Genomic DNA, 14664 nt, shown 5'->3' with positions numbered 1-14664 from the left:
ACCATCCACAAAGTGGAATCAAAAGGTAGGTGAGCTAACTAAAATTAGGAAAATCACCTTAAATCCTGAGTGGTAACAACTGGGAGAATGGTTACATCAAAACACACAGGTAAAGAAGCACTTTACTTTGCTGCACAGAGGGAAGGCTGGCCTATAAACCAGAAAAACTCGTGAAACTGTTCTTACAGAATGTAGCCAGTGTAGATTGAAATTACAAGCTGATCATCCTGCTACAGCACCACCTCTGCGTATCAATGGAAGAAATTTACTGAGTGGAGTATGATCAGTGTATACATCAGCTATACAGAATTGATGAGGCTGATCAAAATTTTGATACTGTGGAATGATAACCTCATCCTGGTAATCTTCTGACTTGAAAATAAAAGGCATTTGTTTTGTATATTGTGTACTGGGAATGCCTGTATGCACCTCAGATTTCTTAATGTCTTCCATAAAGTTAAAGTCAATATCTAAAGTGCTGGAGTCATCAACAACATTAAGAGGTAGAACCCAATAGCAAAAGTTACTAAACTTTGAGCCTCTGAAAGATTGGACTGGTGGTACAATTTTACGTTAGTACAACCTGTTTTTGTAGTCTACCTCTGGGCTCACCATAGCATGGGACTATCATTTAAATTTAAAACAGACATTACTGAGCCTAGTACAACACCATCTGCCCTGATGGTAAAGGATAAGAAAACTCTTTCCCTACAAATATCTGAAATTGGATTATATGTGATCAAAAACACAGGCCAGCAACAAGTGTTATTTAATCCATCATGGTCTCTTAAATGAGTAAAACCACTGATGCAAATTAATATCTCTACCATCAAACTGACCTGTTCACCATTCCTAAGTATGTCTTATGCAGGATGGTTAGCATGGTTACATGGGTGAACCTTCACCTCTCCAAGATGAACAAGGAAAGATGTGACCGGTATCATAGGGGCAGGATTTGGAGTCTTAAATAGTATAGATGCCAAAGTACTTGTAAATAAAATGAGCACAAGTGATTTAAACAAATTAGAACACCCATTGCGGTCTTCTCTGTTAGCATTGGGAACTAATAGCTCTTATCTGATACATTGCCTCTGTGTGAAAGAATTAATGAAAGGGACCACCAATTGATCGTGGATGCACTTGGTGCATCCCAAAATGTTTCTCTAGCTCTTAGCTGTATCCAGGCTCAACTGTGGATGCAATCTACGGTAGCAACAATTACAACAGAAGGTGAAGAGGGCACCTTACCCACTGAAATTCAAAAGGTTATTTGGGATAATGCAACTAAATTAGAAAAGGAATTCCAATCCTGATGGTATTTAGTCAATTGTACTTATGACCCCATCAACAATAAGGCCACAACTTTTGTCTTAACAATACGCAATGCTTCGGTATACACTATATATCCACTCATTACAGTAGGATTAAATCACAATGGAGCTATACTCTATCTCTTAGAACATAAAGTATAGGCCCAACGAAATGGAAACAAATAGCAAACTATTGATGTTAACACATGCATTGTATGGGAACAACAAGGACTTATGTGTGAGATTAACACCATCAAAGCCCAAGACATTTGTCTTGACACTGAACAAAATGTTTGTCATTTTGAAATACAACCCGATGAAACCCTTGAAACTGTACTTGTATATACTGGAAAAGGATGTGTTTGTATGAGAACCCTTTGTGATGTATATTTGTAGACAACATTACTGTAGATAAAAGCAATCACTCAAATGCTTGTGTTTGTAACTTTACTAAAGTTATGGGATGCAACTTCAATTATTTGGCTCCTGTTATGTCTTATCAGTTGTTACAATTGAATTATACATTGAGTCAAGACTTATTGCCTACCCCCATCGGAATGAATCTTACACTGGTGAAGAAACTACTACAATGCAATGACCCGTGTCAACTATTAGAACGCATCCAAAACAATGGACACAAAATTCTAATCACCATTCATCGTGATACAGAAGAGAGACATCATGTCTTGGAAAGAGTGAAGAAGGATGGAGAACACCATTGGTGGGAAACTCTTCTTGGATGGTCACCAACAGGAGCGTTTAATCATATGCTTCACTTTGTTGTGATATTGCTGACTCTAATATGTTCATTGCTTAGAGTTATGTTGTTTATAAAGGTTTGGTACACGATAAAACAAATAACCCAACTTCAACCACCCAAAACATGGTAGTCAAGGGCTGTGTGGAACAGCGATCCAGACGTCTCACTGATATCCAAATACGACTATAAATCAATCATCTTCCTCTATAAATAGTGCACAGCCCAGGGCCCACTGAGCTCTCCTGAAATGACAGTGGGCTGCATGCCAGGATCATCCTTGAGTAGGGTCGCCTCTTAAGGTTACTCCTCAAGGTCGAGAGAATCCTTGCTGCAAAAGATTCTTGGTGACTAGTGGCATGCTATTGAAATTTCAGCTAAGTGATATGAAGGACTGATTGTGCATATATAATCATTTAGACATAAACCATTGACCAAGTCTGGGACTAGGATTGGATCCAGCTGCACCTAGACTCCCCTCTGAGAAGCAGTTCAGAAAGCAAGGGGGTCCTCTCTGAACCTTGTCACTCAACGGGAGGGTCTCCCTGACAGGTTTGTCTAACCTTGTCCTCTACGCAGTAAATAACCAAGTGTACCTGGCCATCGGATCTTGTTAACCCAGTATGTGAAGTTGAATTTAAAGCTAAACACAGCTAAAAAAAAAAGAGTGCATCTTAGATTGAGCTAGAGTTCTCAGCACTTAGTATTTTTGACCTCTTAGTCCCTCTAACACATTCTCACATTGATACTGTCATGAGAACAACTCTTCTCTTTTTACACATGATAAATGTTAGGAAAAGTGCAACACTAATGGTATCAGTAGCAAACCCAAGAATATAAAGATATCTGAACTGCTACAATAGAGATAAAATATTCCTCTACCTAATGATTGATCATTTGTGACGTACCTGTTCACAAGCCTTTAATTTCTCTTCCAAGATGTGAATGGTACCCTTCAGTCTATCATTTTCATCTATGTAAATAAAAAAATTATGATGCACTAAAAAGTACATTTTGACAGTATTATTAGCATGAAGGCAGAATAAGGAAATTACTTTCATTTTTTGACTTGTCTGAGCTTTAAGAATCTTTTTTTGAAGACATAATAATTTACAGAACTACACAATCTGAGTCTCCATTTTTTTAACAAGAAAATTCATAGTTTAATTGTAATATTTGCCTGGTATTACTACTTTGAACTGTCTTTAGCCTTCTGATAACTGATGCATTCAAGGAAATATAGATGCAAAGTTGACTCAGAAAATAAAAGATTATTATCATGGCTACAAGAGTTTCAAATTGGAAAATGCAACTTTTTAAGTACTTGCTTCCGCAAAACTAGAAAGTACTATCTCAAAACCTGAATTTAGAAAAAGCAGATAATGCTCACTTTGAGTATTAAAAGCAGCCATATACTTCCGATTGTTAGAGGTTTATTAATTTTTATGCTAATATGCCTTGAACACACAATGGGTATAAAATTAACTACCAGGTGTACAGCTGAACTGTGGTATAAAGATATAACAAATATTTATATATTTTATTTTAAAATATTAATGAGGAATTGTCAAGTATTTATGGATAACAGCTAAATTTTCATAACATTACACTGAGGATTAAGACTCTGGTTTAATAAAGTGATAAAAACTATGCATAAATGCTTTAATTGACTAAAGTCGAACAGTTGAATAATACTTTCTCACTTTTTGTAAAATTGCCTGTGCTATGCTGAAATAAACTTAAAGCCCGACTATTGATTAAAAAAACCTCACTGAGGCAGAACTTCTTTTACACATGGATTCTAAATAAGATAATAGCAATAGACATTCATTAAGCATATAGACCATGAAACTCTGCATAAAATTGATTTTAGATATATTTTTTTTCCTTTCTGTTTGGCTGCCAGTGAGTTTCTCTCTCTGAAAAAAAACAGTAAATATAAACAAAAAAATTAAATGCCTGCTCAATCTAAATTACAGTACAATATATATAAGAACATTGTTTCTTTTACCTTTCACGTTACACTGGTTTTCAATGGTTTGTGTTAGACCCTTTATCACATTCTGTAGAGTAGTACATTCTAAAAGAAATGAAAAAGCCAGTATTTTTGAATAATTTCTTCACAATTTTAATTTTACATTTTGTTTATAAACTTTTCTCAAATATTTTATAATAATATTGATTAAATAATAGTCTAAGTCATCTTACTGACTATAGAAATAACTCAGATTATTATGGTTACTGCTTAATTTTACTTTTAGTTTGACGATATATTAAAAACAATTTTATCAAGCAATACGAACAATTTCATAAAGTATTACATTTTTGTTCCTAGCTAGAAAACAAAGATGTTACTGTTTTCTGGGAAATAATGGAAGTTTTCCATATCAGCTTCCAGCAATTTGATGTAATGAATGAAACTGAGGCTTACTTTCCTGACAGCATTTTTGCTAAGATTCTTTTTAACAAGACCAACACTATCTACTCATTGAAGTTTCTCACCCCCCTTTTACTGCATATTAACATTCATCTTGTGGCTCAACATAAACTTGGAGAGATTCAGAATATGCTACTATATCCCCATTATCTCATTTTAAACAAAATAATTTTGTGTGTGTGTATGTATATACATGTAACTTGTTATCAGTTTACATATTTGTATTTAATAATTTTGGGTTTCTAAATTGTATTTTTTATATTTGAACACCACGTGGACTGCCTGTAATATAACTTTGGTTTTCATTAAATACTATTTTTATCCTTTATGTTCCTTACAACCTTATCAGTAACATTCAAAGACAAAACATTAAAAGACTAGGAAGACTGGGGACACTAAAACTGAGGTTGCTTACTCTTAAAACCTTTCTTCCTATTTCCAGAGTACCACTACATTTCTTAAATGGCTTTTAATTTCCGCAACAGAGAAAGTATGCTCAGTAACAGGTACTCATCTCATAAGACCAAAGCTCTGTTGAAAAATGTTGAGCATATAATTAAAGATTATGTTACAAATAACGCAGTCAGGAAGATGACTTAAGATCCCAGCTCAGAGATCCAGTTTTCCACTCAATCTTTTTGACCTTTAGTCTGTTCTTCCATCAACGCTGCTTTTCATGCAGCCGAGTACATTAGCCAGCTGTATTGTCCCGTTCCATGCTTCCAACAGTAGAGGGAGCACGAAGAGCACAGAAACATTGCCTGCCCTCAGTCCATGTACTGGATCAAAAGCATTTGTGGAAAAACCCTATTCGAAGTTGGAAGCAATAGTTTAGCATGCCCATTTGTACCAACTAGTTCTACTACAAATTTTCTCCCATTTGAAAATGTATGGAAATAAACCCAAATGCTTCTAATTCATGCCCAAATTGGAAAGATAGCTATGCATTTGAGTAAATTGAACACCAGTTAGTCTTACAATGAATCACAGCTATTTAAGTGCAGGCCACTCTTTTGTCAGTCCCAAGAATATCTGCTTATCTTTCTTATCTTTGAAGGACGTATCTTGGCAAATCCCTTATGTAATTACAGTTGTGACTGGAAGAAAAATACTGGGAACCCACAAGTTTTGCTTGCCTACATTAAAGAAGAAAAAGCAAAATTTTGCTAAATGATTGCAGCTTTGTGGATCCCTGGCATAGCATCTGTTAGGGATTCTGTGTGATTCCTTCCCTGTAAAGAATACTCCCTGCATGCAGAAAGACTGAGCAGCCCAAGTGCTCTTTTCCCTGTGTTTAGTATCTAGAATTTATTGCAGTTTCTTCCATCTGCATTTATTGAAGCTACTGGCTTTTTTTGTAGGGCAATTACACAGAATCACAGAATGTTAGGGATTAGAAGGGACCTCGAAAGATCATCTAGTCCAATCCCCCTGCCGGGGCAGGATTGCCTAGACCATATCACACAGGAACGCGTCCAGGCGGCTTTTGAATGTCTCCAGAGAAGGAGACTCCACAACCTCTCTGGGCAGCCTGTTCCAGTGTTCAGTCACCCTCACCGTAAAGAAGTTTTTCCTCATATTTATGTGGAACCTCCTGTGTTCCAGCTTGCACCCATTGCCCCTTGTCCTGTCAAGGGATGTCACTGAGAAGAGCCTGGCTCCATCCTCATGACACTTGCCCTTTACATATTTATAAACATTAATGAGGTCACCCCTCAGTCTCCTCTTCTCTAAGCTAAAGAGACCCAGCTCCCTCAGCCTCTCCTCATAAGGGAGATGTTCCACTCCCTTAATCATCTTCGTGGCTCTGCGCTGGACTCTCTCTAGCAGTTCCCTGTCCTTCTTGAACTGAGAGGCCCAGAACTGGACACAATATTCCAGATGCGGCCTCACCAGGGCAGAGTAGAGGGGGAGGAGAACCTCTCTTGACCTGCTAACCACACCCCTTCTAAAACACCCCAGGATGCCATTGGCCTTCTTGGCCACAAGGGCACATTGCTGGCTCATGGTCATCCTGCTGTCCACTAGGACCACCAGGTCCCTTTCCCCTACGCTGGTCTCCAACAGGTCTGTCCCCAACTTGTACTCATACCTGGGGTTGTTCTTGCCCAGATGCAGGACTCTACACTTGCCCTTGTGAGGGCCCCAAGTGCATTCTCCCCCACCCACCTCTTGGGTGTTTGACTGGGCTCAAGGCCAACTTAGAAAGAGAACAGCTGGTGACATTGAAAAAAGCTGTTTGAAGACTCAGAAATGGCTGCCCCTGCTTTCTCTTGGGAGCTGCTTTTAAGTTGAGGCTTTTGCCCTTGACCTACCTTGAGGTACACTTCAGCTGTGTTGCAGCCACATACCATGTAGCTCTAGACCCTGGTCATGACCTAGGGAGTGACTTTCTGGCTTGATTTCAGACCTGCCTCATCACCAGGGACCTGGTAGTGATCACTACACCATGTCTGGCCCTTGTTACCTTTTCTGAACCTGATCCTGACTCAACCTCCTGTTTTGACCTTGGACCTGTTCCATCACTACATACTTGTTTGATAATGCGGGCTTTTGGCTGACCCTGGCACCCCTCATGGGGCCAGCCCTGCACGGGTACAGCAAGAGTGAGTCTCAGCTGGTGAAGCCCCTACCTCTGTGGGCCTTGTTACATGACTGGTTCCCGGTTCCTTGTCCCTTGCTCCTCCCTGACAATACCAAACCTTGTTACCTTCTCTGTTATCTTTTCTAGTTCTGGTACGTCCATTTGAAACATGGGGACCACAACATTACATGAAAATCACAGTATTTACAAGGACATGATGATTGTTTCTCTATTTCTTCCATAATCATGCCTATGTTCGCTTCTTTGACCACTGATATTTTCAGAGAACTGTCCAGAAGGACACCAAGTTCTCTTTCCCGAGAAGCAGCCAACTAGGGCCAACCACTGTTTATATAAAATGTCTTCCATATGCACTGCTACTGGTTTTCATCTCCCCTTTTCATCACTTGTCATTCTGTATCACGAGATTCTTGGTATAACTGAATAGATTAGCATCATTAGCAAACTTCACTCACTCAATAGCTTTTCCAATTCATTTCTGATTATGGTAAAAATCAGAGCTGGGCCTGTGCGAACTGCGTGAAGTTCAACAAGGCCAAGTGCAAGGCCCTGCATGTGGGTCAGGACAATCCCAAGCACAAAGACAGGCTGGGCAGAGAATGGATTGAGAGCAGCTCTGAGGAGAAGGACTTGAGGGTGATGGTTGATGAGAAGCTCAACATGAACCGGCAATGTGCACTTGCAGCCCAGAAGGCAAATCGGTATCCTGGGCTGCACCAAAAGCAGCGTGGCCAGCAGGTCGAGGGAGGTGATTCTGCCCCTCTACTCTGCTCTCGTGAGACCCCACCTGCAGTACTGTGTCCAGCTCTGGGGCCTCCAACATAAGAAGGACATGGAGCTGTTGGAGAGAGTCCAGAGGAGGGCCACGAAGATGATCAGAGGGCTGGAGCACCTCTCCTATGAATAGAGGCTGAGAGAGTTGGGGCTGTTCAGCCTGGAGAAGAGAAGGCTCCAGGGAGACCTTCCAGCAGCCTCCCAGTACCTGAAGGGGGCCTACAGGAAAGCTGGAGAGGGACTTTTTACAAGGGCATGTAGTGACAGGATGAGGGGCAATGGTTTTAAACTGAAAGAGGGTAGATTTAGATTAGATATTAGGAAGAAATTCTTTCCTGTGAGGGTGGTGAGACAGTGGCACAGGTTGCCCAGAGAAGTTGTGGCTGCCCCCTCCCTGGCAGTATTTAAGGCCAGGTTGGACGAGGCTTTGAGCAACCTGGTCTAGTGGAAGGTGTCCCTGCCTGTGGCAGGGGGGTTGGAACTAGGTGATCTTTAAGGTGCCTTCCAACCCAAACCATTCTATGATTCTATGATTCTAAACTATTTAAGTCCCAGCGAAGATCTAAGTGAAACGTACTGGCAGTCTCATTCCAGCATGAAATGAAGTTTATTCCTACCCCGTTTCCTAACTTTTAGCAAGTTGATTTGTCAGACACCAAAGTTCTACAAAAAGATGCACCTTTCAGCAACTCTACAAACTACAGAAGAATAAGCAACCACAAATCTATGCTAAGTACTACATATTATTTCTCTTTTCAAATACCCATCTGAAAAGATATACTTCTAGAATCAAAACAATCTTAATAGTTTTCTCTTTAATTCCTCCTTTACTTGGCAACTTTTTTATTATGATGTAGAGGCTTGTAATTCCCACCTGTAAAATTGTAAATGCCATTTCATTATTTAGCTTCCATTGAACATTTGAATCTTCTTAGTATTAATATAAAGTATTATTACCATTCATAACTATATAGCACCGTAATGACATCTGCTATACAAAATAAAAGAAATAGGACGAAAACTGATGACATTAAAGCTGACAGTAACACAAGTGCAGCCTATGGAATAAATCTACAACAGTGGTTATCAGCTTAACTGAACTCATATAATTGAAGGATTATATGCTATTCCTAATACTTTATAACTCAGTAGGAAATGTCACTGAGATAAAATCTTGACGGTGACATTATAAACACAAAATGGGCTGTCACATTGTTTAATCTGACCTCTTCAGAGATTAAATCTCACACAGATAGAAGTATAATCACTTTGGACGGCTTTTCAGTCCTCTAGAAGTTAAACAAACGCCTAGGCAGAATAAGACACTGATATTCCACCAATACCCAAGGTCCTCACAGAATTAATTTAAGCGAGCAAAATTCAAAGAGGAATCCTACAACTTCAATATACCAGTCAGCATGGTACAGGGAAATATATACCAAACCACAAACTGGGCTATCAGATTGTCCCTAAACAAACCAAATCACACAAGCAACTAAGAAATATAATTCTTTGTATGATCTCAGAGCACCAGCCCCACCTGTCTGACGTGCCATCTCCAGTTACAGGCAAGCTTTGACATTTCAGAAGGCAGCAAAATAAGCATTCAGGAATGGATCTGGCTCATTTCTCATTGGGCAAAATGTTTCTGGTGACCAAGTGAACCATAACATTTGTCATATTGATACCAACAGAACAGCTCAGATGGGGGCATGATAGTGGCAATGCTGACCTTACTTTTCCCAAATGTTGACCCGGTTCTTCTACACAGACATCTGAGCTGCTTCTGGATTAACATGTCACAGGCTAGCACTTTAAGTACAACTACTCATGTTAGTTTTCTTAAAAATGCTGACTTTGTAAACTGTGGAAGTTCACTAGAAGTTCAAGAGGCCTGTATGGACGGGCACAATGACATCATCAGGTGTATCAAGCTCATCTGATCCTCTTCCTCTTTCCCTGCCAACACATTGTTTTCTTGGCATCCTGGCATCCTGGACTAGGACGGACTTTTCTGTTAAGTTTCCTTTAAGTGACTTCCCGAAGTGGACTATACGACCTGTTGCCGCGGGAACTAGGGTCCCTGCTGGGTCTCTTTGTCCCACAGAGGAAGGGGCTGTAGAGTGCCACACCTTTGGGGAGGGGTGGACAGTACAGGTGTCCCGAACTGACCAACGGGATATTCCATCCCACCCACATCACACTCAGTATAAAGCTGAGGGACCACGAGGGTCGCACTCTCTTCCCCTACGGCCGACATCCCGTCCTCCTGCCCTCGCTCCTGAACCCGCTTCCTGCCTGCTGCTGTGTCGGGACTGCCCAGTGCCTGCCCTGCAGGTGATATGGTCGTCATCGGGGGAGCTCAGCAGTGGTTTTGTATACGGTTCATTATTTATTATACTCTTTCTTTTCCTTGTTATTATTTATTAAAACTGTTTTAATTTTCCAGCCCGTAAGTCTCTCTCCCTTTTTTCCTTTCCCCTCTGGGGAAGGAGAAGGTTAACAGAGAGCGTCTGCCATATGTTTAACCACCCGCCCAGCCTTAAACGGCAACACTTGGAAAAGGAGGTAACACAATCAAAAGAAAGAAGATGAAGAGGAAAAAATGAAAGAAAATACAAAAGGAACGTTTTTCTTTCATAGGTACTGCATGCACTCAAAAATCTCTTAAAAGTGGATGGATATTAACATCAACTGGAAAACAGTTACTTTAATGGAGATCTCAAGATATATTTGTGGATTAAAGTTATCTGGTTTATGCAAATAAGATTGATTCCATTACATGATCCAAGATTAAGCATTACTGTTTTTCACACAGCATCTTAGATCCTTGCTATTTTATTTTTGTATTTTATATGACTGCAAATAGTGGAAATATTTCTCAGAACTTCCTGAATATATGCAAATATCATACTGTTTTTTAAAAAATAACTTACCTTCTTTTACCGATTCCTCCTTTGATTGGCTTAATGTTAACAACCTGTTACATTTTTCCAGCTGAAGAACCAGTAGGTTATTTGCTTCATTAATTTCTGATATTTTCTAAAAAATCAGAAAAAGACTAAAGTTATATTAATATCTTTTGATTTAAGTTTTAAATCTTGAATTTTAAATTAATATAAAATTTAACAATTTCACAACATTGCAGTCACAAACATCTATTATTTGCCATTCTGGAAATTCCATTCTAGAGAAAAACCACGCTAGACTTGGGAGCCTGTGCTAAGAATGCTGACTTACATCACTAGTTATAAACTGGTTTCTTCTCAATTCTGTAGTCCACAGTCTGGATCAATCTTCAGCAAGGTTCTTTCTAGTGCTTTGCATATGAGGCTGTCAATGCCCTCGTTAAGCGCAAACATGAATAATGGGTGTGAATAGGAATTGGTATAATATTGTTTTTTTCCATGAGAAGTGCTAAATGTATTTCAGGTGCCTCTTTTATATTATCTCTAGTATGTATTTACTGACCAGGAAATCACCAGAGAGCTGGCCAACGTGGGTCTAAACAAGAAGTACAGTAATGATTTTCCTCAGTGGATCAATCTTTTAAGAACTGACATAAACATAAAATAAAGAGAGCTCGATGCATATGGAGTATAAGAACAGATGCTCCTGCTATGGCAATGACATGTTTCTAGAGCAAGGAACAATTTTTGAAAGGATTGTCCAGCAAAGCTGTGTAATACTGTTACCTCCAATAGCAGCTTCTGATACAAAGGGACACTTCCACACTTTGATGAGGAAGCAAGAATTGGCCTCTGCACTATTAAAATTCTAGCACAGAAACAAAGGCTTCTCAGACTCCAAAGAAGTCACTCACATCACTCTTAGGTACAGTCAATACAAACACTTTCCAAACAAGGCTGGTATTACAAGGCATATTAATAAGAATAAGCTGATACCACTTAGAAGAAATTTTCACTTGAAAAGCTTATTAAAATGTCACAAAACATTTATAGATAGCAGTTTCAACATTTTTTACCTTCTTCTCTTACCTTTTCTATCTCTGAGAAGTTATCTAAAAGTTTATCAAGGTTCACCACACTGATTTTCTTCATAGTTTCTTCATGGCTGTGATTCATTTATTTCTGGACTATATAATCCAGTGATTGCTGTATATATAAAAAATAGATCTAGGAATTAATATATTTCTCATTCATACTATGTCAAAAGATTTCATATTCACAAATGTAAGCAGAACAAAGAACACATTTTTTTTTTTAATTAAAACTATTTTTGCGTGTGAAGCTAAACTTCAACTAACCTAAGATCTTGCCTTTCTCAGAAACACAATGAATGTCAGAAAGCCCAAGCAAAATCTATCACACTGTTAATTGAATTTGGAATTTTTTGCTGCAATTGAAAAATAGACCCAAATCCACTTCCATAGACACAATGATGTAATTTTACCTAAATATATTAGTGGTCTGCACATAGGATGCTTTTTAAAACATAGGACCAATTTCTCTTCAGATATGCTGCTAAAACAGACTGGTCTTCTTGTCCTCACTTTAAAGAGTGGGAAATTCAACTAACTGAAACAATTACTCATTCTCTACTGTGCGTATTTTAGAGGCAACAGATAAAATTTTGTTAAGTTTGATTAACTTAAAAAATGTTACTTAAGTAAATAAGATTTTACCAGGCACACATTAAGGCAGGATCTAGACCTTTTACCTGTGTAAATGCTCTAATACTTACCTACTCAGGCTTCAAGTTACTTACACATTTTCTTATAAACAATTTGCATTAATATCAGTGATGAGACACTGCAGCACATAAACCTTACTGTATGAGTAAAAAGACAGTATTTTGAAAAGCACCCATATAATTCCAGATTATTAATACAATTCCTATCTTTAGTAGAAATTCTGCTTACGGAATCTTTGACATACATTTGCAAAATGGATCTGAAAGACAAATATGAATGCTTCTAAAAATATTAAAACTATCTCTGAACAGCAGGCTCCATGAAACAAAAATTCCAATACTAGATAAACCATGTGTTCCAGACAAAATCATCACTCCTGTGTGGTAATGTATGAACTGTCTTTTTACAAATAACAAAAAATTTCAATGAGAGGGATGAACCAGAAGTTAGAATGTGTGCACTACCCAGAAACCAAATGGGTTTGCAGACAGAAATACTTGAAGTTAGGTGGAAATAGATATGTAAAGGAACAATGACTAAGCAGGAACCAAAATTACGTAACTGAATTATTGTCTCACTCATTCAATATTTACAAGTTTTTATGTGTATGTAACTTCTTTACCAAAGCAGTAAGATAAAGATACTGGTTCTGTGTGTTTAATACTCATTTTTCTCTTGTATCCACTGTTCCCTCAGAGGGACTAAAACTAATTCACTACCTAAAGCTAATTAACTTTAAAAAAAAAAATCAACAATTTTTAAGAACACATGTAACATTAAAGAACTTATGCTTCTAAGTCAAATTAGTGACTTTTTTACTAAGTTAGCAATCTTTATGACTTTTAACTGTTATTACAATGCAATGATTTGTTAAAATGGAGTTTAAAATATTTATTCAGGACATTCAATTTTGTCAAACAATTACATATCTTAATATTCTATTACTTAATAATGTAAAAGTACACTATGAATGCCAAGCCCTGAGCTTTCCAGTCCTTATCATGAGCAGCATCTTATGTTTGTTAATCACAGTTTCTTTTCATCATGCTCTTAAAACTGTGGTTTACCCTCTAAATTTTGACTGAGGATGGGAGTTCAGGGAGCTGCCATGTTGTGTGCTGTTTTGTTTGTGTGTTTCCTTATTCCATGGCATCATTTGTTTTCTCAAAAGACAGGATGTGCTCAGCACTTGGCAGCATTAGGCACAGTGCCACTGGGAATAAAACTCCTGCTGAACTGAAATGGTAAATTAAAAATAATGTGTTGTATTATTAATGCTGTATTTTTCCAGCAGGGAAACTAATCACTTTTATTTTTGTGTATATTATTATTACATATGTTATGTCTTCCAAAGGCATTTTTGTTAAGCCTCCCACCCATTTTGAACTGATATCTATTTCACTAGGGGGAAAATTAAAGATTTAAAATGTATTCTTGACTGTCATAAAACTGACACCTTTATTTAGTCTCTCCTTAACCCCTTGCTGTCCATGCTCACTTGTTATCCTTTTTAAAGTATTGTAGCTGATGATCTGATTTTTGAATTTAAGGTTTCATTTTTGCTTCATGTAACAGTGAAACCTGTATTTATAACCAAAATAAAACGAGTAGATATTAATTTTTAACTGCATATCTCAATATAGTAATTATTCAATAACAGCCACTTCAAATAGCCTCATCATTTTTCTGAACTCCACCCTTCTTTAAGACAGGCACCTGACATTTGCATTGACTATAACCTTTTTTAGTTACTCACTCTTTGAAGGCCCTGAGCACATTTAAAACACAGTTTGCAGATCAGAATTATCACCACCCAAGTGGCACCCACAAGTGAGGTGAATCCCACACCCTCATGCGATTTCACAGACAACCGCGACAGTACAGAGGCACCGGCTGCACCCCCACCAACCCCACCGGCGGCGCCCACTGAGTCCCAGCGACCGTCTTTCCCTCTCCCACCTCTGCAGTTTGTCTACACAAAGTGCCCTGGGTAAAAGCAAGACCCTCTCACGGTCTCAGGAGCACAGGACACTCAAAGCACTGCCTTTTACTCCTCAGTGCGTGGGCATGACCGATAGACGGATCAGGGTGGCAGCCACAAGCGGAGCGCGCCTCGCCCTGCCTCGC

At 38.6% G+C, this 14664-nt stretch overlaps 1 protein-coding gene and 1 pseudogene across 1 annotated transcript in view; one reads left to right on the top strand and one right to left on the bottom strand.

Annotated features, from left to right (window-relative positions):
• Positions 1–14664, bottom strand: part of CCDC152 (coiled-coil domain containing 152) — a 23492-nt gene extending 8828 nt beyond the window's left edge. Inside the window, exons 1-5 of the mRNA XM_068422512.1 lie at positions 14497–14664; positions 11882–11998; positions 10820–10925; positions 4079–4147; positions 2976–3040 (exon numbers count right to left, since the gene is read on the bottom strand). Of these exons, the coding sequence (XP_068278613.1) occupies positions 2976–3040; positions 4079–4147; positions 10820–10925; positions 11882–11968 (327 nt within the window). The 5' untranslated portion in view covers positions 11969–11998; positions 14497–14664. The remainder of the gene's footprint in view (positions 1–2975; positions 3041–4078; positions 4148–10819; positions 10926–11881; positions 11999–14496) is intronic.
• On the top strand, positions 808–2200 carry LOC137675827 (uncharacterized; annotated as a pseudogene).

The sequence above is a fragment of the Nyctibius grandis genome, chromosome Z, assembly GCF_013368605.1.
Source record: "Nyctibius grandis isolate bNycGra1 chromosome Z, bNycGra1.pri, whole genome shotgun sequence".
Lineage (NCBI taxonomy): Eukaryota > Metazoa > Chordata > Aves > Nyctibiiformes > Nyctibiidae > Nyctibius > Nyctibius grandis.
This window is presented reverse-complemented; position numbering and strand designations above follow the sequence as displayed.